The sequence below is a fragment of the Lissotriton helveticus genome, chromosome 7 (assembly GCF_964261635.1).
Source record: "Lissotriton helveticus chromosome 7, aLisHel1.1, whole genome shotgun sequence".
Classification (NCBI taxonomy): domain Eukaryota; kingdom Metazoa; phylum Chordata; class Amphibia; order Caudata; family Salamandridae; genus Lissotriton; species Lissotriton helveticus.
Window position 1 is genome coordinate 332,509,569 of NC_136068.1, and position 25,077 is coordinate 332,534,645.

At 45.8% G+C, this 25,077-nt stretch overlaps 1 protein-coding gene across 5 annotated transcripts in view; it reads right to left on the minus strand.

The window, feature by feature from the left end:
• ARHGAP40 (Rho GTPase activating protein 40) overlaps positions 1–25,077 on the minus strand; it is a 447,044-nt gene that overhangs the window by 296,710 nt on the left and 125,257 nt on the right. Inside the window, exon 1 of one of the 5 annotated variants that reach the window (XM_078652145.1) lies at positions 19,966–20,074. The exons of the other annotated variants lie outside the window; for them this stretch is intronic. Within the exon in view, the coding sequence (XP_078508271.1) occupies positions 19,966–20,000 (35 nt within the window). The 5' untranslated portion in view covers positions 20,001–20,074. Of the gene's footprint in view, positions 1–19,965; positions 20,075–25,077 lie in introns of those variants that run through there. 5 annotated transcript variants of the gene reach the window in all.

A 25,077-nucleotide genomic window follows, 5' to 3' on the forward strand; every position in this document is an offset into this window, starting at 1 on the left:
ACTTTAATGTTAGAAAAGGAAGAAGGAAGGTGGAAGAGGAAGACAGGAAACAGAAACAAAAGGTGAAAGAAGAGATGGAAAAGAGCCAGCAAGAATGAGATAAAGAGACCAGAAGCATGGTACAAAGAGGTATTAGCAGAAGTGGCAGGCTCCTAAGAAAAACCATGGACCCTTACAAGTATATCTTTTTAGGTCTCGCGCCTAGCGGGAAACACTGCGCAGCAGTGTTCGCGCAGCGAGAGTCCTTTTCTCCGGGTTTTCAAAATGGACCTGGAAATTCCACACGCTCGTTCGTGTTAATTTCCTATGGTCCATTTTGATTGGGCTTTGTGTGCGTGTTGTTTTTTAACAGAACACGCAATAGGCCATAGGCGGTCGTGTAGCTCTGCTTATGGCCTATTGGTGTCTGTTACGCGCAACAAAGCCCATATGTTTTCAATTATCGTGTCCAGACACGGGTGCGATAATTGAAAACATATGCTCGCAGTCAGCGCTTTCAGTGCTGGCAGTCCCATACCAGCTTCACAGTTTTACAAATATATCAAATAAAGTTTCAACTGTCAACAATAAATGGCGTTTCTCTGTGGCAGCCCTATCACAAGTAATGAGCTTCTAATCAAGATAAGAAAAAGAAATATACGCAAGCACAGAAAGTCGATGCTGAATCCACACAGCAGCATAAGAGGAGTCGAGTCACTAAACTTTATCACTTCCTATAGCAGAGTCGGAGTTTCAATACCATTCCTTTTACCTGACCTATAGGAGAGAGCCTGCATCCTTGCACCATCTCTATGGCAAAACAAATACTAAGAGCACTGCTCCCTTTCAATGGAAGTGCTGGGATCTTCCCAAATTCCTCGAATTAGCAGTGATATCTGTTCCTCTGTACTGGGGTATGTGCCATATGCCCCCGCTATTGGGATCGTAACCACGGTGATGTGGATCTCTGCGCCTTGTTGTATGGCATTTCTAAGGTCCTCTACCAACCTCTTCTCTATGTAGTAGGCCTTATGCCCCCCTGCTCACAGCAGTATTGAAATGTGGTAAAGTACATTTATGAATATTAGCATTGAAATATCTATCAAGGCTTTGTTGCAAGCTTTCGAGCTCCCTGTCCCCGATCAACTTTCTCCATCGAGTATTTTTGGGGGTGGGGGTTGTCCTTTTGCTTTATGTAATGCTCGAGTACCGCTTTGTGTCTCTACAAAATGCACCCTTTTCTGCCCCACTAAATAGGATGTTTCCAAGAAAAACTTCCACTCTCTTGCTCAGCCATTCAAGCACAATCTCTCTCCCGCCAACACTATTATGGGCTCTAGAGGGACTACGAGGAACGCGCACTGCAGATGAGGGTCTCTGTTAATACTGTATATTCTGACTCTCACTCACTTCCTCTCGGCCGACAGGCCTCTGCTCACTCTGCATGTCGGGCGTGTAGGTGGCTCACAGCGCGTCTCAGGTGGGTGTGAGAGTCGCGCCTCGGTGGTGCAGCTGCAGAGGGCTCTCAGGCAATCGAGGAGGCGATGCAGGTTGTCCCTCCACACATTGTCGGTGTCTCTTTGAGGTGAGAAGCTCCCATGTGTTTTATGCATGCTTTGCAGTGCACTGCCACACGCTGCCAGTGTCTCAGAAAGAAGCTGAACATGTTTCTTCAGTGCACTGCAGCGTGCTGCATCACTGTCTATCTCCAGTCACAAAGAGCCAGTGGCCACACCCTTTTTCACCCTTGCATGGCAGTGCAGTTCCCCACTCTTCCAGCAGTGAGGAGTACTCCTGTTCCTCTCGTTAGCTGCAGCATGGCGCCCCTCGCCTGTATATTGCTTCAGTATGACCCCTGCCCTTGTCGTCACATTCACTGCAGCAGATCTCTGGCTACTGTATGGTATGCACTGCAGAATGTCACTGTACAGTGGTCTCTCACACAATGTAATCTGACTTTGACCATTGCCAGTATCTTGGTGCAATGTGGAACACTGCGTCACTTTCGCCCATGCACCATATCATAAGTCAGTTGACTGCCTGTATCTGCTGCAGTGTGGAGCTCTGCATTGGTTCCCTAGATAGACTGCAGTCTACCTCCACTCACTGCCTGTATCCCCGAAGCTCTGCATCGGTTCCCTATATGCGCTGCAGTATACCTCCACTTACTGCCCGTATCTGCTGCAGTGTGGCGCTCTGCATCGGTTCCCTAGATGCAGTGCAGTATACCTCCACTCGCTGCCTGTATCTGCTGCAGTTTGGCGCTCCGCATCGGTTCCCCACACGCACTGCAGTATACCTCCACAGTGCTGCTTATTTTTCAAGATAGTTTCCTCTTCTCCTTTTCAGGGCCCCCTTGTTTTCTCCTGATTGTGAAATTACCTCACAGCCCATCTCGACCTCAGGACAGTAAGTCACTGTTTCATTACACCTTCTAGATTAATAAATTCTGTCACTATCAGCATCACACCCTTTTCCAGGTGTGTTCATGATTGGCTGGAAGTGCTTTCGCGAAGCACTGGTATTCTATACTATATAGCGCTGAAGCTGGGGGTTATCGAGGTGCTATGTCTCAAAGGTACCTCAGCGCCTTGTGCGCTTGCTGCCAGGTGAGTGTGTGTGTGTCAGATCTGCTTTGGACATTCGAGTTCCAGCGAGGTCAACTTTCACTTTTATCCTTATGATGAGGACAAATTGAGATTAAAAAGTTGATAATAATTCCATTTAAAAAAAGTTATATTTTGAATTAGCAGTTGCATAGCGCCGAATCTGCCATCGCTATGGTATCGCGGCGCCTTTTGATAGTGCATGGATATGTTTCCGACGTTTCCATGGCAGAGAAGTGTCTGATTCAGTTTAGTACTGTGGCAGGTTATTGGGGTGGGTTTGCTAGTTTTAGCAAGTTGTAAGTGCTTCTGTGGGGTGAGAGCAGGCTGTATTCAATGGCATGCATGTGTCCGCGGTTGGGATTGGTGCGCCTTACTTGGCAGGTGTGTATGCGCATTAAGCACCTATTGATGGATGTCTGAATTGCTAAATAGTTACATAGTGGGCACTGTCGATTATATTACCATGTTTTTGCCCTGTGTGTCTGTCTGTGTGTCTGTCTGTGTGTCTGTGTGTCTCTCTGTGTGTCTCTCTGTGTGTCTCTCTGTGTGTCTGTCTGTGTGTCTCTGTCTGTGTGTCTCTGTCTGTGTGTCTGTCTAAGTGTCTCTATGTCTGTCTGTGTGTCTGTCTATGTGTCTCTATGTCTCTGTCTGTGTGTCTGTCTGTGTGTCTCTATGTCTCTGTCTGTGTGTGTGTCTGTCTGTCTGTGTGTCTGTCTGTGTGTGTGTCTGTCTGTGTGACTCTGTCTGTGTGTCTCTGTCTGTCTCTGTCTTTGTGTATATGTCTGTGTGTCTCTGTCTGTCTGTCTGTCTCTGTCTGTCCGTCTGTCTGTGTGTCTCTGTCTGTGTGTCTCTGTCTGTGTGTCTCTGTCTGTCTGTGTGTGGGTCTCTGTCTGTGTGTCTCTGGCTGTGTGTCTCTGTATGTGTGTGTCTGTGTGTCTGTCTTTGTCTGTGTGTCTGCGTCTCTGTCTATGTGTCTCTATGTCTCTATCTGTGTGGCTGTCTGTGTGTCTCTATGTCTGTCTGTGTGTCTCTATGTTTCTGTCTGTGTGTCTGTCTGTGTGTCTCTATGTCTTTGACTGTGTCTGTCTGTGTGTCGCTATGTCTCTGTATGTGTGTCTGTCTGTGTGTCTCTATGTCTCTGTCTGTGTGTCTCTATGTCTCTGTCTGTGTGTCTCTATGTCTCTGTGTGTCTGTCTGTGTGTCTCTATGTCTCTGTCTGTCTGTGTGTCTGTCTGTGTGTCTCTATGTCTCTGTCTGTGTGTCTGTCTGTGTGTCTCTATGTCTCTGTCTGTGTGTCTCTGTCTGTGTGTCTCTGGCTGTGTCTCTGTATCTCTGTCTTTGTCTGTGTGTCTCAGTGTACCTCTGTCTGTCCGTCTGTTTGTCACAGTGTACCTCTGTCTGTCTGCCTGTGTGTCTCAGTGTACCTCTGTCTGTCTGCCTGTTGGTATCTCCCTGTGTGTCTCTGTGTGTCTCTATGTCTCTGTCTGTGCGTCTGTCTGTGTGTCTCTATGTCTCTGTGTGTCTGTCTGTGTGTCTCTATGTCTCTGCCTGTCTGTGTGTCTGTCTGTATGTCTCTATGTCTCTGTCTGTGTGTCTGTCTGTGTGTCTGTCTGTATGTCTCTATGTCTCTGTCTGTGTGTCTGTCTGTGTGTCTCTATGTCTCTGTCTGTGTGTCTCTGGCTGTGTCTCTGTATCTCTGTCTCTGTCTGCTTGTCACAGTGTACCTGTCTGTATGCCTGTGTGTCTCAGTGTACCTCTGTCTGTCTGCCTGTGTGTCTTTCCCAGTGTGTCTCTGTGTGCCTCTATGTGTTTGTCTGTGTTTCTGTCTGTGTGTCTCTGTGTGTCTGTGTCTGTGTCTGTGTGTCTCACTTTGTGTCTGTCTGTGTGTCAGTATGTCTCACTTTGTGTCTGTCTGTCTGTTTGTGTCTGTGTATCTCACTTTGTGCCTGTCTGTGTGTCTCTGTCTGTGTGTCTGTGTCTGTGTGTCTCACTTTGTGTCTGTCTGTGTGTCTCACTTTGTGTCTGTCTGTGTGTCTCACTTTGTGTCTGTCTGTGTCTGTCTGTGTGTCTCTGTCCGCGTGTCTCTGTGTGTGTGTCTCTGTGTGTGTCTGTCTGTGTGTCTGTGTTTCTCACTCGGTGTGTGTCTCTGTCTGTGTGTCTCTGTCTTTGTGTCTGTCTCTGAGTTATTGGTGTTGCATTATTTAGCATTGCCAATAGCTCAAACTTTAATAATGCGAGACCTATTGCATTGTAAATGCTTGTTTTTAAATATTAAAGCACTCTCCTGTAGCCCACTCCTGAAAACATCAATCAAATATAATAAGCTTGTAATGTCAACAATGCAAACTGCAGCCCAAGCTTTAGAGTGCATTTTTTCTTTTAAATATATTTACCCAATTTTCAATCTTTATCGTTTGTAACAGAAGCTTGTGCTATAGGCTCATTACAATTCGTTTCTCAAGTAGTACTTTATTAACAAATACAGGCGTATAATTTCGCTGTGGAGTTTCTTTTGTGTAGTGAAAATATATCTTCTACTTTATATTTTGCTACCTCTCTTGGCCTCAAAATTCTTTCACTTGGCGGACAACATTCCTGCCACTTTATTTCGCAGGCATACAATAGGGCTACAGTTGAATGCACTTATGGCTGGTTAAAGTCACGCAATAGTCTTGTGTGTTGTTTTGTTCCTTCCACCGAGTCTCGATGAGCCCATAGCCGTGGTTTGGCATTGAGTCTTTATTTATTGTGTTTTTCCTGGTACTTCTACGGTTAGTGGTTGGCAGTCGTGGGAAAGTCATCCAGTAGTCGTCTGCACAAAGCAGAACTAAGCCATTAAAATACTTGCATTGGTGGCCCATGACGGGCACAGTGAGTCAGAAATATTTCTCTCTTTGCAGCCACAGCATGGCTGCTTGTGTCCAGTCCAAGGGCTCTGTTAACTTGAAGTCTGAATTTGTGAGAGTTAGAGATTTCTGTGGCTTTATATTTTTGCATTACTCGGGAAATTCCTGTAGCCGAAAATGCTTTTTATCTGCTCACACACTTGCTTGACACAGTCAAGGGTAAAAAGGCTGTGAAGTGCATATTGTATGTTGTATGTTACAGAGGGGAGAAGGGAGCGGGGTTAGATCACTACATGTCGAAACAGTAGGGCCACTGGGGTAAAATCTGCTTTTTGGCTTTGTTGCCCTATGTTAGGGATAACAACAGATCAATTCAAAACATGTATGAATAATCCAGTGACGACACTGTCTGTTCTTCTGTTTTTGATTGTATACTTGGGGTTTACATTTGTTGAATACCACCAGTGATATTTGAAGATTATGACAATTATGTCTTGAAATCTTTTGTTCCAGCCTTGATAAAGTCTAAGGGGAGACAAAACTCGTGTTGGCATAGTGGCAGTCTTTCATGCTGGATGTAACACCAACAAGAATAAAAAACGCCAAATTGAAGAATCTGAACAGTGTGGACTCTGTGTATGTTAGTATGGTCCAGAACATTAAATAGAATATTCTTTTGAGAAAATCATTAATCAAGTGATTTATGTGTGATATTTGTGACTCAGAGCAATTTTACCTATCCAATACTTGGGGAGATTTTAATTGTTGAAGGATGTGCTTATCGATGCTCTATTCTTTTTAGCTCACTACAAAGCTCTACCGAACTGCTGCCACCATGTGTCACGGTAGTGTCATAATTATTTACCGGTAATTGCATTACTCTGAGTGTTATTCTCTCATTTGCGATATTAACGTGTGAGGCCTTTAGTCTCTCTAGAGCCCAATCCCACTTAATAATAAAAAATAAAAAAAACGTATAAAAGACCCTCCCATCCACCACAAATCCTGTTAGTAACAAGCTCCAACCAACACAAGTCAGTTGATGCGTAGGGCGGGTGGAAGGGACCATGGCTGCTAGCAATTACCGATAAGTAATCATGACATTAGCTCCTCGTCCATTCCCTCGCTTGTAGCCATTAACACGTGAGACATAACAAGGGAAAAAATCAGAACAGACAAAGTCTGCTGAGCACAAAATAATTTTGATTTATGAAATCAGGACTCCATCTATTGAGCCATAGACAAAAGCACTCAATGACCAAACACATCCGAGATACATTGAACCTCAGCAAGTCGGTAATGCTTAGCGGATGTAGAAGAATCAGCCCAGGTTGCAACCTGTCAAATTTCCCCAATGGACACGCCCTGTAGTTCAGTTACCATAGACCCCATACTCCTGTAAGATCTACCCTGAACCGACAAAGGAGGAACCAAACCTTGAACCTTGTATGCCTTCAAGACCATCAACTTGACCCATCTGCTTAATGTAGCTGTCGCAGGTTTCTCCTTTTCCTGGCAGGACTAAACATCACAAACAAAGATTCCACCTTACAAAAGGCCTGAACTTGCTGCAAATATACCAGAATAGCCCTCCTGACATCTATACAATGTAACCTCTTCTCCTCCAGAGACTCATGGGAAGGGGAAAACTCCGGAAGAACCACTTCCTGCATCAAATGAAACAAAGACCTTACCTTCAGGGTAAAAGCCGGAATGGGCACCAACACAACTATCATAAAACACCTTGCAAAAAGGAAACTTCGAAGACAAGGCCCCTAACCCCCCAACCTCCTGGCTGAAGTTATAGCCAGCAAAAACAGAGACTTCAGCGTCAGGAATTGCAAAACAGGTCACCTGTACTCTCAAAGTGGCAACTGACAGCACCAATTTAGAACCATCCTGTACGAATTCTATCACGAGCAACAAACTCACATAGGTCGGATCAAGACCCATGACACCACACCATCTAGACAATTATTGCCAATGCCGGTTAGAAGTGCAATGAGTAGACCACTTTCTGCTTGCCTGTACGGTAGCCAGTAAAGACTCTAAAACACCCTGCCCTTTCAATCCCCTCCTCTCAACCTCCAAGCCGTCAAACAGAGCTTCCATACACAAGCATCAGAATGGGGAACTCCAGGGGGATAGAACTAACAGCAGTGGCTACTCCGGGGCCCTCAACATCTTAAACAAAAGGAGAAACCAACTGACACGCAGCCACAGGGGTGGGGGGACCAGAATCATCTCAGTATCCAGCCTCCATACTCACCAAAAATAGCTGGAGAAGAGGAAACGGAGGAAAGGCATACATCAGGCCTTCCGTCCACCAACATGACAGAGCTTCAATTACCCAAGCTTGAACGTTCAGCTCCCATTGGCACAGAACCTCAGAACTTTTTGCATTGCCCTGGGAAGCAAACAGATCTATTACCGGAAGACCCACTGGAGAGTCAGGTGAGAAAACACACTCTGATCCAGAGAAAAGTCCCTCGAGGAGGGAATTGGCAGTCACATTGGCTGACCCCTGAATGTGAATGGCCTGAAGAGAGAGCAGAGACTCCTGAGCCCAGGAAAACATTTTGGAAGAAATCTATCCCAGACTGCTGAAATGGGTCTTCCCAATCTCTTCACAAAGGCGCTTGAGGTAATATGATCTGTCCTGTCCAGCACTGCTCTCCACCGTAACTAGATCCTGAAATGAGAATTTTCCTTCTTATGGCCTCCATCTTTCTCCAATTTTAGAATCGATTCACCTCTGTATGAGTCCAACAACCCTGAGCCTGCAAAGCATCCCTTTAAAGTGCCCCAGACTGACAAACTGATGTCTGTGGTAAAAATAAAAGGTTCGGGAAGATCGAACTCTACCATGTGCAACAGGTTTGCCAAATCCAGCCACCATGCTAGATTCCTCCTCACCCGTTGAGACATTGGAGGTGATCTTGCCAAGTCCTGTGACACTGAATCCAAATTTCCCATATTCCATGCTACCAACCTGTGAAGATGGAACCGTGCAGCTCACAGGACCAGACAGATCATAGACATCATGTCTCCCTGGACACTGAGCCAAGATTCCATCCTCGGATTGTTGTGTGCCAACAGACTTCTGACATGGTCTTGCAGCTTGACCATATAGGCTTCTGGCAAATCTGATCCAAAAAGTCTGAAAACAAGCCCCAATGAACACCAAATACTGGGACGGATGTAAGAAAGACTTCTCCCAATTGATGAATAACCCATGTAAACAGAGGACCGCCAGTACTCTTTCTGTATATGACAGCAACAACTCTGGCAAGGGAGCCTGCACCAACCAGTCGTCTAGTTTAAGGTGCAAAAAGATGCCTGCTGCATGTACAATTGTCACCAAAGGAGCCAGTACTTTAGTGAACACCCTCGGAGATGACTTGAGCCTAAAAAGAGGTACCCAAAACTGATAATGGACATCCTCCAGGGCAAACCTTAGACATTGGTGATGAGAGGGTTTGACAGGAACATGGAGATATGCATCCTCCAAATCTATGGATGCCAACCTATCTCCTGCCCTTAGCAGAAGGATAACTGACTGCACTGTCACCATCCGAAAATGAAGAGTCTGGATCCAAGCATTGACCAACTTTAAATCCAGCACCAGCCTGTATGCACCTGACACCTTTGTACTAGAAAAATAATGGAATAGTCACATAGGCCACTCTCCCCTAGAGGAATCTGAATTATCACCGTCTTCTGGAGCAGCAGGTCCACCCCTTGGATCAGAGCAAGACGTTTTAGACCCTGCGCTGGCAGATGAGTCACTTTGATCCCAGTGCATGGAGAAGGCTCTTTGATTTCCACTGCATAGCCCTCATTGGCCACACAGAGAATCCATTTGTCTGTGACGTCTTGACACCAAATCTCCACAAAATGAAGTAGCCTCCCTCCAATCGGGAATCAACCGTACTTGTCAGGAGTGCTTCTGGACTGACCACTTCCTTTTTTTAAAATTATTCTTCAGTGAAAAATGCCTTGGCTGATACTTCTGCTTGCGAGACGAGTACCATTTGAAGTCCTTATGAAGCGACGACTTAGAGCTCTTATCCGAGAACCTTTTGTAGTCTGACATACTCTTTTTCAGTGGGGCATGTTTTCAGTCCTTCAGACTTTGGAAATCACTGAATCCAACTGATACCCAAACAACATATTCCCTCGAAAAGGATTTTTAAATCCAGGCAGACTCCTCCACTGCTTCTATCTTCTGATTCCCTCATCCAGAGGTGGTGTCTGGCTGCCAGCAAAGCCTCTGAGAACATTGCAGTAGCCTTGACTATATTGGAGGAAATTTCAGCCAATAAGCGGGACCGTGGCTCCCTACCGAAAACTCAGAACCATCCTGGATTGCCACTGCCAACTGATCTAAATCTTTAATCACAGACTATGTGTGTATGATGCATCGAGGCTGGCTTTCAGAGCATGATTCTCAGCCACAAATGCTCCACTTCGATCTTCTTGTCTGAAGAATCTTTTGGAGTACAGTCCTCGGGATAAATGGAGGTCTTGCCAATCAGCGTTGTCAATATCGAGTCCACTTTAACATTGTGAGGAAAAACTTCCTTACCCTTCAGCATATGAAGTATCTGAAGGAACCTGGGAACTGAAACTATCTACATCCTTCCATTCAGACATCCCCATGTCCTTGATTGCACATTGGAACAGCATCACCATGGAACAGGGTTTGGAGTACTTTGGGAATACCACCTCCTCCTCATTATGCATATAAAAAGGAGGAAATCCCAGATTTTGACGCACCACTCCTAGACGGCACCCTCACTGGAATCTGGATTGCCTCATCTAAAGAAGATGAAGAATAAATAACATGCTTCCTCCTCACAGTATGCTTATCAGACATCCTTCCTCAATTACTTTTAGAGAATAAAAAAACTGTACTATAAGTTAACCAATGAAGGCCCCAGAAACTTTAAGCATTAACAACCTCCAAATAGAAAATGCCACAATCTCCAGTAGCACATCAAATATGGCCCAACAGCACCTTACCAACTTTGGCAAGGAAGCACCTCTCCCCCTGTGCCCTCTGGAATGGCAGAGCTTCCCCCGAAGGATTACCAGACTCCTCCTTCAGATCCCAGAAACAGTGCCCCGGCCGCAATGGGACTGCCAGACTCCGTCAAGGAGCCCCAACGCAGAGTGAACTGAACGGCGTGGCTCCAAATATTCGCGGAGACATTGCTGACGAGGTAGTTGAACGCCCACAAAATTGGGATTGGGGTTGTTGGTTAATTTGAATGCCCTCATTGTTAAGCCGGCAAAGCTGTTATTAATACAGTTAACTCATTACGTAGACCCATAGTTTTTCTGCAGGTATGTTCGTCGTAGATGAATGGGCAAATTCCTAAAGCAGGTTTACCTTATTTTCAAAGGTGATGCCCTCCCAAATGAGACCTTTTTCCCAATATTATTACAAAATCTTATGATTTTAATCAGAACAAATGTTTTTCCAAGGGATGATTAGTAGGCGTTCTTGAGTGGGTCCACGTATAAAAGCTAGTGAACACCCACAAACTTGCAAACTTCTGGATATTCACCAAACCTTTGAAACCAGTTTTCACGAAAACCCTGCCCCTTAATAGCGATGTATGAGAAAAAGTTTCAAGAACAAGCGTGTGCGCGTGGTACTGTTTTGATTGCGGAAACATAGACCTGGTACTTTTCCATATACCTGGACACATTTGAGTATTCGTGGAAAGGTGTGGAGATACCTGGACATTGTTGTTGAATTCTTTCTAAATCCCCCCTCCCCCGCCAAAAAAATAGGGTTAGAGGTAAGGGAGTTTGGGCCATATGTATCAAGTAAATTAGCATTCGCAAAGGCCGAAATTCGCAGAATTTCGGCCTTTGCCAATGCTAATTTGCTAAATGGTATGTATGAAACATTTTGGCAGCAAAATAAGGAATTGCACTTAAGGACTCGCAAATTTTGCGATTCCTTAAATGCAATGTATCAAAGAAAAATAACTTCAAAAATGCCCATAAGGATTCGCAAATTACCACCAACTTCTAGTTGGTGGTAAGTTGCGAATTCTTTTCATAAAGCAATTTTTTTTTAATCCAAAGGTGGCATATGACGCTTATACATGCCCTTAGGGCATGTATGTGCGCCATATGCCCACACATGTCATTTTCAGGGGTGCAGCAGGGTGTTCTTGTGACATCCCTGCACCCTTGAAAATATTCGCAATTTGCGATTAGCAAATGGCTAATCGCAAATTTCCCCTTCATTCCTATGGGCCTCCTGGCCCATAGAAATGAATGGGAAATTTGCGATTAGCCATTTGCTAATCACAATTTAGGAATGTTAAGGAATCGCTAAAAAGAAGCGATTTCCTACATACATACCATTTTGAGATTTCTAAATAGCGATTCCTTAAAAATTGCTATTTAGGAATCGCAAAACGGTATGTTGATACATATAACCCTAAGTGTTGTACTTTTTTAGGTCTCGGCAACGAGAACTATTGTCACCGAGTAAGCTCGCAAGGGAGTACAGAGCGGTGCACGAGCCGACCAGGGTCTGTGGACGCGCACACACCCAGGCAGGCAGGCAGCCACGGAAAGACACACATAGACAGACAGACACACGCACGCACACGCACGCACACACACACACACACACACACACACCCACCCTCCCTCTCTGCCCACTCCCTCTCTGCCGCCCCCCCTCTACCCCCACTCACCGGGCTCTTTCCCTCCGCAGCGGGTCAGTCATGGCAGCAGGCAGACTCGGTGTCTTCTCCGGCGATCTTCAGCTGATGTGCACGCCCACGCTGCGTCTCGTGCGCGCCCACCACGCTGTTTCGCGCCTGTTGATGCTCAGCTTGTGATTACTACTCCTTCTAACCCGGATTCTAAATTACTATTTCTTGGTTCTCTAACTCCACTCTGTTGATTCGTAACAAACTGATATTCAGCACATTTCACAGTCTCGCTTTTGCTTCTCATAAATACAATAAGATTATTTTAAGCAAATGTCTACCCTGCTTTTGGTCCTGTGCCTATTATGCTTCGGACTATAGAGTTTTAGAAAGTGTGGTGGAAGATTCCATGAGTGCAGAGTGTGAGTGCAGAGTGTGAGTGCAGAGTGCGAGTGCAGAGTGCGAGTGCAGAGTGTGAGTGCAGAGTGAGTTTGCAGAGTGCAGAGTGAGTGTGCAGAGTAGTGAGTGTGCAGAGAGAGTGTGCAGAGAGAGTGTGTAGAGAGAGTGTGCAGAGAGAGTGTGCAGAGTGCAGAGTAGTGAGTAGTGAGTGCAGAGTAGTGAGTAGTGAGTAGTGAGTGCAGATTAGTGAGTAGTGAGTGCAGAGTAGTGAGTAGTGAGTGCAGAGTAGTGAGTAGTGAATGCAGAGTAGTGAGTGCAGAGTAGTGAGTAGTGAGTAGTGAGTGCAGATTAGTGAGTAGTGAGTGCAGAGTAGTGAGTAGTGAGTGCAGAGTAGTGAGTAGTGAGTGCAGAGTACTGAGTGCAGAGTAGGGAGTGCAGAGTAGTGAGTAGTGAGTGCAGAGTAGTGAGTGCAGAGTAGTGAGTGCAGAGTAGTGAGTGCAGAGTAGTGAGTGCAGAGTAGTGAGTGCAGAGTAGTGAGTAGTGAGTGCAGAGTAGTGAGTGCATAGTAGTGAGTGCAGAGTAGTGAGTGCAGAGTCGTGAGTAGTGAGTGCAGAGTAGTGAGTAGTGAGTGCAGAGTAGTGAGTGCATAGTAGTGAGTGCAGAGTAGTGAGTGCAGAGTCGTGAGTAGTGAGTGCAGAGTAGTGAGTAGTGAGTGCAGAGTAGTGAGTAGTGAGTGCAGAGTAGTGAGTAGTGAGTGCAGAGTAGTGAGTGCATAGTAGTGAGTGCAGAGTAGTGAGTAGTGAGTGCTGAGTAGTGAGTAGTGTGTAGTGAGTGCAGAGTAGTGAGTAGTGAGTGCAGAGTAGTGAGTAGTGAGTGCAGAGTAGTGAGTGCAGAGTAGTGAGTAGTGAGTGCAGAATAGTGAGTAGTGAGTGCAGAGTAGTGAGTGCAGAGTAGTGAGTAGTGAGTGCAGAGTAGTGAGTAGTGAGTGCAGAGTAGTGAGTAGTGAGTGCAGAGTAGTGAGTGCAGAGTAGTGAGTGTGCAGAGTAGTGAGTGCAGAGTGAGTGTGCAGAGTAGTGAGTGCAGAGTAGTGAGTGCAGAGTAGTGAGTGCAGAGTAGTGAGTGCAGAGTAGTGAGTGCAGAGTAGTGAGTAGTGAGTGCAGAGTAGTGAGTAGTGAGTGCAGAGTAGTGAGTGCAGAGTAGTGAGTGAGTGCAGAGTAGTGAGTGCAGAGTAGTGAGTAGTGAGTGCAGAGTAGTGAGTAGTGAGTAGTGAGTGCAGAGTAGTGAGTAGTGAGTGCAGAGTAGTGAGTAGTGAGTGCAGAGTAGTGAGTAGTGAGTGCAGAGTAGTGAGTAGTGAGTAGTGAGTGCAGAGTAGTGAGTGCAGAGTAGTGAGTAGTGAGTGCAGAGTAGTGAGTGCAGAGTAGTGAGTAGTGAGTGCAGAGTAGTGAGTAGTAAGTGCAGAGTAGTGAGTAGTGAGTTCAGAATAGTGAGTGCAGAGTAGTGAGTAGTGAGTGCAGAGTAGTGAGTGCAGAGTAGTGAGTAGTGAGTGCAGAGTAGTGAGTGCAGAGTAGTGAGTGCAGAGTAGTGAGTGCAGAGTAGTGAGTAGTGAGTGCAGAGTAGTGAGTAGTGAGTGCAGAGTAGTGAGTAGTGAGTGCAGAGTAGTGAGTGCAGAGTAGTGAGTGCAGAGTAGTGAGTGCAAAGTAGTGAGTGCAGAGTAGTGAGTAGTGAGTGCAGAGTAGTGAGTAGTGAGTGCAGAGTAGTGAGTAGTGAGTGCAGAGTAGTGAGTAGTGAGTAGTGAGTGCAGAGTAGTGAGTAGTGAGTGCAGAGTAGTGAGTGCAGAGTAGTGAGTATTGAGTGCAGAGTAGTGAGTGCAGAGTAGTGAGTGCAGAGTAGTGAGTAGTGAGTAGTGAGTGCAGAGTAGTGAGTGCAGAGTACTGAGTAGTGAGTGCAGAGTAGTGAGTAGTAAGTGCAGAGTAGTGAGTAGTGAGTTCGGAAAAGTGAGTGCAGAGTAGTGAGTAGTGAGTGCAGAGTAGTGAGTGCAGAGTAGTGAGTAGTGAGTGCAGAGTAGTGAGTGCAGAGTAGTGAGTGCAGAGTAGTGAGTGCAGAGTAGTGAGTGCAGAGTAGTGAGTAGTGAGTGCAGAGTAGTGAGTAGTGAGTGCAGAGTAGTGAGTAGTGAGTGCAGAGTAGTGAGTAGTGAGTGCAGAGTAGAGAGTGCAGAGTAGTGAGTAGTGAGTGCAAAGTAGTGAGTGCAGAGTAGTGAGTAGTGAGTGCAGAGTAGTGAGTGCAGAGTAGTGAGTGCAGAGTAGTGAGTAGTGAGTGCAGAGTCGTGAGTAGTGAGTGCAGAGTCGTGAGTAGTGAGTGCAGAGTAGCGAGTGCAGAGTAGTGAGTGCAGAGTAGTGAGTAGTGAGTGCAGAGTAGTGAGTGCATAGTAGTGAGTGCAGAGTAGTGAGTAGTGAGTGCTGAGTAGTGAGTAGTGTGTAGTGAGTGCAGAGTAGTGAGTAGTGAGTGCAGAGTAGTGAGTGCAGAGTAGTGAGTGCAGAGTAGTGAGTGCAGAGTAGTGAGTGCAGAGTAGTGAGTGCGGAGTAGTGAGTAGTGAGTGCAGAGTAGTGAGTGCAGAGTAGTGAGTAGTGAGTGCAGAGTAGTGAGTAGTGAGTGCAGAGTAGTGAGTAGTGAGTGCTGAGTAGTGAGTAGTGTGTAGTGAGTGCAGAGTAGTGAGTAGTGAGTGCAGAGTAGTGAGTGCAGAGTAGTGAGTGCAGAGTAGTGAGTGCAGACTAGTGAGTAGTGAGTGCAGAGTAGTGAGTAGTGAGTGCGGAGTAGTGAGTGCAGAGTAGTGAGTAGTGAGTAGTGAGTGCAGAGTAGTGAGTGCAGAGTAGTGAGTGCAGAGCAGTGAGTGCAGAGCAGTGAGTGCAGAGCAGTGAGTGCAGAGTAGTGAGTAATGAGTAGTGAGTAATGAGTAGTGAGTGCAGAGTAGTGAGTAGTGAGTGTAGAGTAGTGAGTAGTGAGTGCAGAGTAGTGAGTAGTGAGTGCAGAGTAGTGAGTAGTGAGTGCAGAGTAGTGAGTGCAGAGTAGTGAGTGCAGAGTAGTGAGTGCAGAGTAGTGAGTGCAAAGTAGTGAGTGCAGAGTAGTGAGTAGTGAGTGCAGAGTAGTGAGTGCAGAGTAGTGAGTGCAGAGTAGTGAGTAGTGAGTAGTGAGTGCAGAGTAGTGAGTAGTGAGTAGTAAGTGCAGAGTAGTGAGTAGTGAGTGCAGAGTAGTGAGTAGTGAGTGCAGAGTAGTGAGTAGTGAGTAGTGAGTTTAGAGTAGTGAGTAGTGAGTGCAGAGTAGTGAGTGCAGAGTAGTGAGTAGTGAGTGCAGAGTAGTGAGTGCAGAGTAGTGAGTGCAGAGTAGTGAGTAGTGAGTGCAGAGTAGTGAGTAGTGAGTGCAGAGTAGTGAGTAGTGTGTGCAGAGTAGTGAGTAGTAAGTGCAGAGTAGTGAGTAGTGAGTGCAGAGTAGTGAGTAGTGAGTGCAGAGTAGTGAGTAGTGAGTAGTGAGTGCAGAGTAGTGAGTAGTGAGTGCAGAGTAGTGAGTGCAGAGTAGTGAGTGCAGAGTAGTGAGTGCAGAGTAGTGAGTGCAGAGTAGTGAGTGCAGAGTAGTGAGTAGTGAGTGCAGAGTAGTGAGTGCAGAGTAGTGGGTGCAGAGTAGTGAGTGCAGAGTAGTGAGTGCAGAGTAGTGAGTGCAGAGTAGTGAGTGCAGAGTAGTGAGTAGTGAGTGCAGAGTAGTGAGTGCAGAGTAGTGAGTAGTGAGTGCAGAGTAGTGAGTAGTAAGTGCAGAGTAGTGAGTAGTGAGTGCAGAATAGTGAGTGCAGAGTAGTGAGTAGTGAGTGCAGAGTAGTGAGTGCAGAGTAGTGAGTAGTGAGTGCAGAGTAGTGAGTGCAGAGTAGTGAGTAGTGAGTGCAAAGTAGTGAGTAGTGAGTGCAGAGTCGTGAGTAGTGAGTGCAGAGTCGTGAGTAGTGAGTGCAGAGTAGTGAGTAGTGAGTGCAGAGTAGTGAGTGCAGAGTAGTGAGTGCAGAGTAGTGAGTGCATAGTAGTGAGTGCAGAGTAGTGAGTAGTGTGTGCAGAGTAGTGAGTAGTGAGTGCTGAGTAGTGAGTAGTGTGTAGTGAGTGCAGAGTAGTGAGTAGTGAGTGCAGTGTAGTGAGTGCAGAGTAGTGAGTGCAGAGTAGTGAGTGCGGAGTAGTGAGTAGTGAGTGCAGAGTAGTGAGTAGTGAGTGCAGAGTAGTGAGTGCAGAGTAGTGAGTAGTGAGTGCAGAGTAGTGAGTAGTGAGTGCAGAGTAGTGAGTAGTGAGTAGTGAGTAGTGTGTAGTGAGTGCAGAGTAGTGAGTGCAGAGTAGTGAGTGCAGAGTAGTGAGTGCAGAGTAGTGAGTGCAGAGTAGTGAATGCAGAGTAGTGAGTGGTGAGTAGTGAGTGCAGAGTAGTGAGTGCAGAGTAGTGAGTGCAAAGTAGTGAGTGCAGAGTAGTGAGTGCAGAGTAGTGAGTAGTGAGTGCAGAGTAGTGAGTGCAGAGTAGTGAGTGCAGAGTAGTGAGTGCAGAGTAGTGAGTAGTGAGTGCAGAGTAGTGAGTAGTGAGTGCAGAGTAGTGAGTAGTGAGTAGTGAGTGCAGAGTAGTGAGTAGTGAGTGCAGAGTAGTGAGTAGTGAGTGCAGAGTAGTGAGTGCAGAGTAGTGAGTGCAGAGTAGTGAGTGCAGAGTAGTGAGTAGTGAGTGCAGAGTAGTGAGTGCAGAGTAGTGAGTAGTGAGTAGTGAGTGCAGAGTAGTGAGTAGTAAGTGCAGAGTAGTGAGTAGTGAGTGCAGAATAGTGAGTGCAGAGTAGTGAGTAGTGAGTGCAGAGTAGTGAGTGCAGAGTAGTGAGTAGTGAGTGCAGAGTAGTGAGTGCCGAGTAGTGAGTGCAGAGTAGTGAGTAGTGAGTGCAGAGTAGTGAGTAGTGAGTGCAGAGTAGTGAGTAGTGAGTGCAGAGTAGTGAGTGCGAGTAGTGAGTGCAGAGTAGTGAGTGCATAGTAGTGAGTGCAGAGTAGGGAGTGCAGAGTAGTGAGTGCAAAGTAGTGAGTGCAGAGTAGTGAGTAGTGAGTGCAGAGTAGTGAGTAGTGAGTGCAGAGTCGTGAGTAGTGAGTGCAGAGTCGTGAGTAGTGTGTAGTGAGTGCAGAGTAGTGAGTAGTGAGTGCAGAGTAGTGAGTAGTGAGTGCAGAGTAGTGAGTGCAGAGTAGTGAGTAGTGAGTAGTGAGTGCAGAGTAGTGAGTAGTAAGTGCAAAGTAGTGAGTAGTGAGTGCAGAATAGTGAGTGCAGAGTAGTGAGTAGTGAGTGCAGAGTAGTGAGTGCAGAGTAGTGAGTAGTGAGTGCAGAGTAGTGAGTGCAGAGGAGTGAGTGCAGAGTAGTGAGTGCAGAGTAGTGAGTAGTGAGTGCAGAGTAGTGAGTAGTGAGTGCAGAGTAGTGAGTAGTGAGTGCAGAGTAGTGAGTGCAGAGTAGTGAGTGCATAGTAGTGAGTGCAGAGTAGGGAGTGCAGAGTAGTGAGTAGTGAGTGCAGAGTAGTGAGTAGTGAGTGCAGAGTAGTGAGTGCAGAGTAGTGAGTAGTGAGTGCAGAGTAGTGAGTAGTGAGTGCAGAGTCGTGAGTAGTGAGTGCAGAGTCGTGAGTAGTGAGTGCAGAGTAGTGAGTAGTGAGTGCAGAGTAGTGAGTAGTGAGTGCAGAGTAGTGAGTGCATAGTAGTGAGTGCAGAGTAGTGAGTAGTGTGTAGTGAGTGCAGAGTAGTGAGTAGTGAGAGGAGAGTAGTGAGTAGTGAGTGCAGAGTAGTGAGTGCAGAGTAGTGAGTGCAGAGTAGTGAGTGCATAGTAGTGAGTGCAGAGTAGGGAGCGCAGAGTAGTGAGTAGTGAGTGCAAAGTAGTGAGTGCAGAGTAGTGAGTAGTGAGTAGTGAGTGCAGAGTAGTGAGTGCAAAGTAGTGAGTGCAGAGTAGTGAGTGCAGAGTAGTGAGTAGTGAGTTCAGAGTAGTGAGTGCAGAGTAGTGAGTGCAGAGTAGTGAGTGCAGAGTAGTGAGTAGTGAGTGCAGAGTAGTGAGTAGTGAGTGCAGAGTAGTGAGTAGTGAGTGCAGAGTAGTGAGTAGTGAGTGCAGAGTAGTGAGTAGTGAGTGCAGAGTTGTGAGTGTAGAGTAGGGAGTGCAGAGTAGGGAGTGCAGAGTAGGGAGTGCAGAGTAGTGAGTGCAGAGTAGTGAGTGCAGAGTAGTGAGTGCAGAGTAGTGAGTGCAGAGTGCAGAGTAGGGAGTGCAGAGTAGGGAGTGCAGAGTGCAGAGTAGGGAGTGCAGAGTGCAGAGTAGGGAGTGCAGAGTGGGGAGTGCAGAGTGGGGAGTGCAGAGTGGGGAGTGCAGAGTGGGGAGTGCAGAGTGGTGAGTGCAGAGTAGTGAGTGCAGAGTAGTGAGTGCAGAGTAGTGAGTGCAGAGTAGTGAGTGCAGAGTGGTGTGTGCTGTTGAGTGCAGAGTGGTGTGTGCTGTTGAGTGCAGAGTGGTGTGTGCTGTTGAGTGCAGAGTGGTGTGTGCTGTTGAGTGCTGTGTGCTGTTGAGTGCAGAGTGCGGTGTATTGGCAATGTAAATGACAATGCCATTTATTTATGATTTAAAGAAAAAAAAGAAATGTCATGAGCAATGCCAATAGCTCTACCTTTAATGATGCCGAGACCATTGCATTGTAAATGCTTGTCTTTGGAAAGCGGACATAGATTTAGCAAATACTAAGAACATACATTCAATTAGGAAACTGCCCCCGTGCTTAAGGATTGTACCCATGAGTAAAATCCATCATGTGGATTCGGACATTTTCCCAGCCCTCGTTCTACAAGCAAGAACATAATCACATGATGTGTCTCACCTTGTACATTCCACATGTTGCACAAAGGCAAGATTACGGATTTTAGAGACCTTGCACGATTACATTTCCACAATAAAAATACAGTAATAAAAGCAGAAGAGCAACCGTGAATGTAGCAACAAAAATACAATAAGAAAAAACTGAAGACACCAAAGGAATGTAACTAATAAAAAGTGCAATTATAGCAGCATAAAGTTATAGAAATCACATTAAAGTAAAACACTGAAATAGCCCATGACACAATGTGAGGCAATAAAGAAGACAACAGCATTCCCCCTAGGAAAAGGAAGAGGGTGAAAAAGCAGAGAGACCCATAGTAACGTTCAGGATCTAGAATGAATCAGTCTATTCAGATCGAAAGACTTCTATGGCGTAGGACTCGATGAGCAAAGCTGATGAAAAACGTTACTAAATTCAATACAGACACCCACCTGCTGCTCTCCTCAAAAACAACACAAAAGAGAAGGATGACCTATCAAAATTGACATTTCTTTTTTTTTTCTTATTATGTTCAGCAACGTGCTCTTTTTTAACTGGGATTGCAGGTGTAGTATAAGCAGAAAAATCTTACTTACCCATCTGCACTGAAAAGTAGGTCTTCTTCCTCCATCGTTTCAAAAGTAATTCTACTGGGATTAAATTCGGACAGAGTAACTCCAGACCGGCGGGTAAGGTCCTTTGCATGTACGAGTTCCCTCCTATTTGCGTCCTCATGTACGTCACTCCTCTTTGTCTAGTGGTGCACGCGCGTAACTCTTCGCGGTCCACTGCCAGAACTTGGTGCACTGTGTCTGCTGGTGCCATTCAGAGCGAGGCAGACCTTTTCATAAAGATCAAATGTCTGACACGCGTCATAGAGCTACATGTGCTCACACTGTTTGGCCAAGGCTAATAGTCTTATCTCTAGTGATAAACGAAGCAGCTACCGTACGGCGTAAGTTGCACCAGACTTCCTTTCAAAGACCTGTGTTGTGATGTAAATTATAAGCTTTGCTTTTGTTAGCATATGGTCCCCCGTGCCCATCCTTAACTCAACCGCCTATGTCATAGCTTGCCTTTGAGGGTATTGTGACGTCATGTTAGAATGCTGAAGAAAGATGTTAGAGACTGTTGGTGGCATCAGAATAGATTTTTGGTAGTCTCCAGTTCAATTGGTAAGACCCAAAGAGTTGGTGTTGGATGCAGAAAAAATGTCTCTCATAGACTTAGAGGTAGCCCAGATGTTAGACAAAGGGGCATAATTCATGTCCCAGAACAGGAGGCACCAGGGGTCTTTGAGAACGCAGTTTGTTTAGATAATAAAAGAAGGACAAAGGTTGGAGCCCTGATATAAATTTAAGGGAATTAAACATATTCCTAAACCACAGACATTACAAGATGGAGGGTATCCATCTATTACGAGACCTATTGCAGATCAAGGATTGGTTGGTAAAATTGGTCTTCAAAGATGCTTACTTCATAGATACCCATGGACAGGGACAGCCAGAAGTATCTGCGCTTCACATTGAGGGGCATGCTTTATCAGTTCTTCTGTCTTTCCTTCGGGCTGTTCTTGGCTCCATGCTGTATTCCCAAGGTACTTCGTTCTGGGTTAAGCTACCTCAGACAGAGAGGAGTTCGCCTTATTATATAGTTGAACGATATCCTTATTATCTCTCAGGACAGTTTGAACTTCTGAAGCATCTGCCATGCACAATAGAACTTCTAGAGAGCCTGGGTCTCATAGGGAATTCAGAGAAGTCTGTCATGGTCCCCACACAGCACATAGAGTTTTTGGGTTTCCAAGTAGATTCAATTCTATCTCAATTAATCCTTCCACACAAGAAAGTGACGAAGATAAATAAGGAGGTGAGATCAGTTTTTTCCAAAGATTCTATGTTTCTGAGACACCTGACGAGCATTCTGGGTCTTTTATAATCCTCCATTTAGGCCATATAGGCAATTTGCCCTGGCCCACTATATTACAGGTAAACAACCTTTACAACGAAACTTTTACAACGACCTACCATTACAACGCAACTTTTACAACGCAAACTATTACAACGCATTGCTCTGGGGGGCGCTCTAGTATAGGGAATAGGTTAATTTACTATCCAATAACCTTCCCTACTATCCACGGGGACTGGAGTTGGAATAGTAAATTAAACTATCACTATCCAGCGCCTAAAAGCATTATGCGTTGTAATGGTATGCGTTGTAAAAACCGCGTTGTAAAGGTAGGCGTTGTAAAAGTATGCGTTGTAACGTCATACATCCTTATTACAGGGGCCTACAGAGACTGAGTGCTATGGGGTTAAGGAAAGACTTATGGTACGGGGATTCTTTTCCCCTATCAGAAGACCCTAGAGAGGACCTGATATGGTAGCTGAGGAATCTCGAAGCATGGAATGGCAAGGCCATCTTCGTGAAGGGTCCAGGCTTTGTCGTGGAATTAGATGCACGCAGCCGAGGCTGGGGAGCCTGACTAAACAATTTAGAGACAGGTGGAAAATGGTCAAAAGGGGAACAGTAACTTCACATAAATTGTTTAGAAATGTTGGCTAGTCTGAATGCCGTAATGTGTTTCAGGGAATTATTGATGAATTCAAACACACTGGTCCGATCAGACAATTTCACTGCAGTTTCTTATATAAACCAATTGGGACGTGCGAGGTCAAAAACCTTGGCAGAGTTGGTAAGACGGATTTTATATTTTTGTTGGGAGCACAAGATTGTTTTAAGAGCAGAGTATATACCAGGTCTTTAGAATGTAGCGGTGGACTAGAATTCAAGGTTTCTCTAGGACTCCCCGTTCTCCATGATTCAGAGATTATTGTGGAAAGTGAGGTTAGAGTCCTGCAAAATTATTCTAGTGACTCTCTTTTTGGAGGTCTCTGGTCTGGTTTCCAGGGGTAACGGAGCTTGCAGTAGCTATTCCATGACTGGTGTCTGCTACAGGATCTGCTACAGGGTTCAGACAGAGAGAAACACGCTTTGGTTCTAGAGGGGAAGATTAACCTTCTTGTTTGGAGGATTTCAGGGGATTAAACAGATATTTAGGCCTTTTAGGAGAAGCTAAGGGTTTACTGGATGAATCATGTGCCCCAGGAACAAGGAAAAGATACAGGGGTGTTTGGAAAAAATTGTGTAGTTGGTGCGTGGAAAGGGAGTTATGGACACCATGGAAGTCCTTGCACACCAGATAGCCAATTATCTAGCAGATCTTTTTAATTCTGGACTTTATTATATGACAATTAATCGTTATAGATCAGCAATTTCTTCTGGTCATGCATTGGTTAATAATTTGGCAATTAGGGGTAATCCTCTGATAAGAAGAGTGATGAAAGGTGTGAGGTTGAAAAGACGTGAGTCCCGTGCTCTCCAGGCCACTGGAATCAAGCTATCCTGGCTGATAGCCAGAAACCGGTCCTAGGATGCTTGGTTCCGGTCCAGGAAAGACATGGCTTGGTAGTTCGGGCTGGACTGTTCCCATGAGGCACAGGGTCAAGACTGATTTGCATATGGCCATGTCTGAACTGGGGTGGTCTGGTGAGCAAAATAACGATGGATTAAACCCAGATCTGTGACTGGGGGTGAATGTTCTGCCATTGTGCAACATTCCGTCCATCAATTGTTGTTTTTGCATTTGTCACCCCGAGTGGGACGGGTATGCTCAGACGTGTGTCCCGTGCTCTCCAGGCCACTGGAATCAAGCTATCCTGGCTGATGACGGCTGATAGCCAGAAACCGGTCCTAGGATGCTTGGTTCCGGTCCAGGAAAGACATGGCTTGGTAGTTCGGGCTAGACTGTTCCCATGAGGCACAGGGTCAAGACTGATTTGCATATGGCCATGTCTGAACTGGGGTGGTCTGGTGAGCAAAATAACGATGGATTAAACCCAGATATGTGACTGGGGGTGAATGTTCTGCATTTGAGAAACATTCCGTCCATCAAATGTTGTTTTTGCCTCTGCACTATTAGCCTGTCATTGCCGTCTTTATGTAATAGTTCTTAACCGCATGCGTGCGGGCGGAATTCCGCTCGCACGCTGAGATATGCGAAAGCGCATGTTACGTGACGAGCTGGGCTCGTCATCAGCGTAGCAGGAGGCTACCTCATGACGAGCCCAGCTCGTCATCAGCGTCGAAGGGGTTAATGGGGTTGCAACCTGCCAATTTCTTGTAGTGATGCACCAGGGCTCAGAGTTGTGTCTTCCACCCAAAACCATTCTTTACCCTTTGCAGAGTGACCAGCTACTAAACTGATTCACTACTGCTCGTAAGTTTGTGTACTGCCCTATCCCACCCAGCTTCATCAGGCTCAAAAAGGTCTCCAGGTACTTATGGTATCTAATACCCACCTTTGGTGCTGATTATTATTATTTTTTTTTTAAAATCAGACAGTCCAGCCTCGCTCTATTAGTGTCCGCAGTGCCCTAGGTAATGGAGTCTCTTGAGGCAGCTGCCTGAATTTTCAGATCTGAAATCGAGATGACAATCTCCTGCAAGCTGTATGGATGCAGCTCTCCTGGTGCCCCTTCGTAGTCTCTTGATGCTGCCAGGTGCCTGGCTCGCATCAGTTCTATCCATTGGTCAGGTATGCCTGGCCTCTGTTGTTGGCCCTTTCTTTTCAACTTCTGTTCCCTGGAAGTGCTTACCTTGGGATGTCTTTTCCTCCAAGAGTGTCCCCATTGCTGGTTCTGCAGTCAGCAGTCCTTCATCGTGAAATTATTCACAATCCTCCAACTATTTCTTAGGGCAAACCGTTTGGGCACCACAGTTCCGAGGAAGCCCTAGCCAAGGTGCCACCTTTATTTTTCCTGTTTTCCCCCGATTGGCTCCTTTTGGAGGACACCACTTTGCTGTCCAATCTAGGGAAAGGATTGCCCTAAAGGGCTGTTCTAGCTTTATCCACAGTGTTACTATCCCTCACCGCTGCCTTTTGGTGCACTTCACGGTATGTTCACGATTAGTGTGCCCCCTGTACTGCTGTTGTTCCCTGCCTCCCTTCTACAGGTCAAGGGGGAAGGAGGATGCAGGTGCCATTTTGCTGCCTGCCCTCTTTGTTGAGAGCTACAGCCTCTATTGCATGCCCTTCTTGCTGGGTCTCTTCACTAAGTACCAACAAACATTGGTAAATGTATTAGGTTTCACCTATCTGATTAATAATACGCTGTTTTTTGTTGTAAGTTGAAGCTAGGTGAGCAGTTGTGCAATATAAGTTACCAAAACTCCGTTAAAGTGTTTTGACTTTTTAATTGAGAAAGGCAGTGTATTGTGCTGGATACACTGTGTCTGGAATGGCCAATATTTTGTCAGGGGCAAAACATGCCCTCTACCATTAGGAATAGGATACTACTTATTGAACCCCTTACATTTGTAAGAAAAATAAAAAAAATACAGGCAGTATAAAGGCATCCCACCTATATCGTAGAAGGAGTAGTTGGTAGGCGTACTGTAAGCACACAAAAACAGGAAGGATAGATTGAGGGTCCGAGGGAATATTTACCGACCTCAACAGTTACACTCCCCCTAACAAGCTATGAAAACAAAAAGTAACTGTAGGTCTTAACCAAAGAAGGCTATGTGTGTGTCTTGAGGACTATATATGTGCTTGCTATAAGGAGCAAAAACTGGACATTTTACCTCATGTGAAAAGTGTCCATCAGTCACTCGTACTGTGCCGCCCAATTCATCATTTGGTCTAC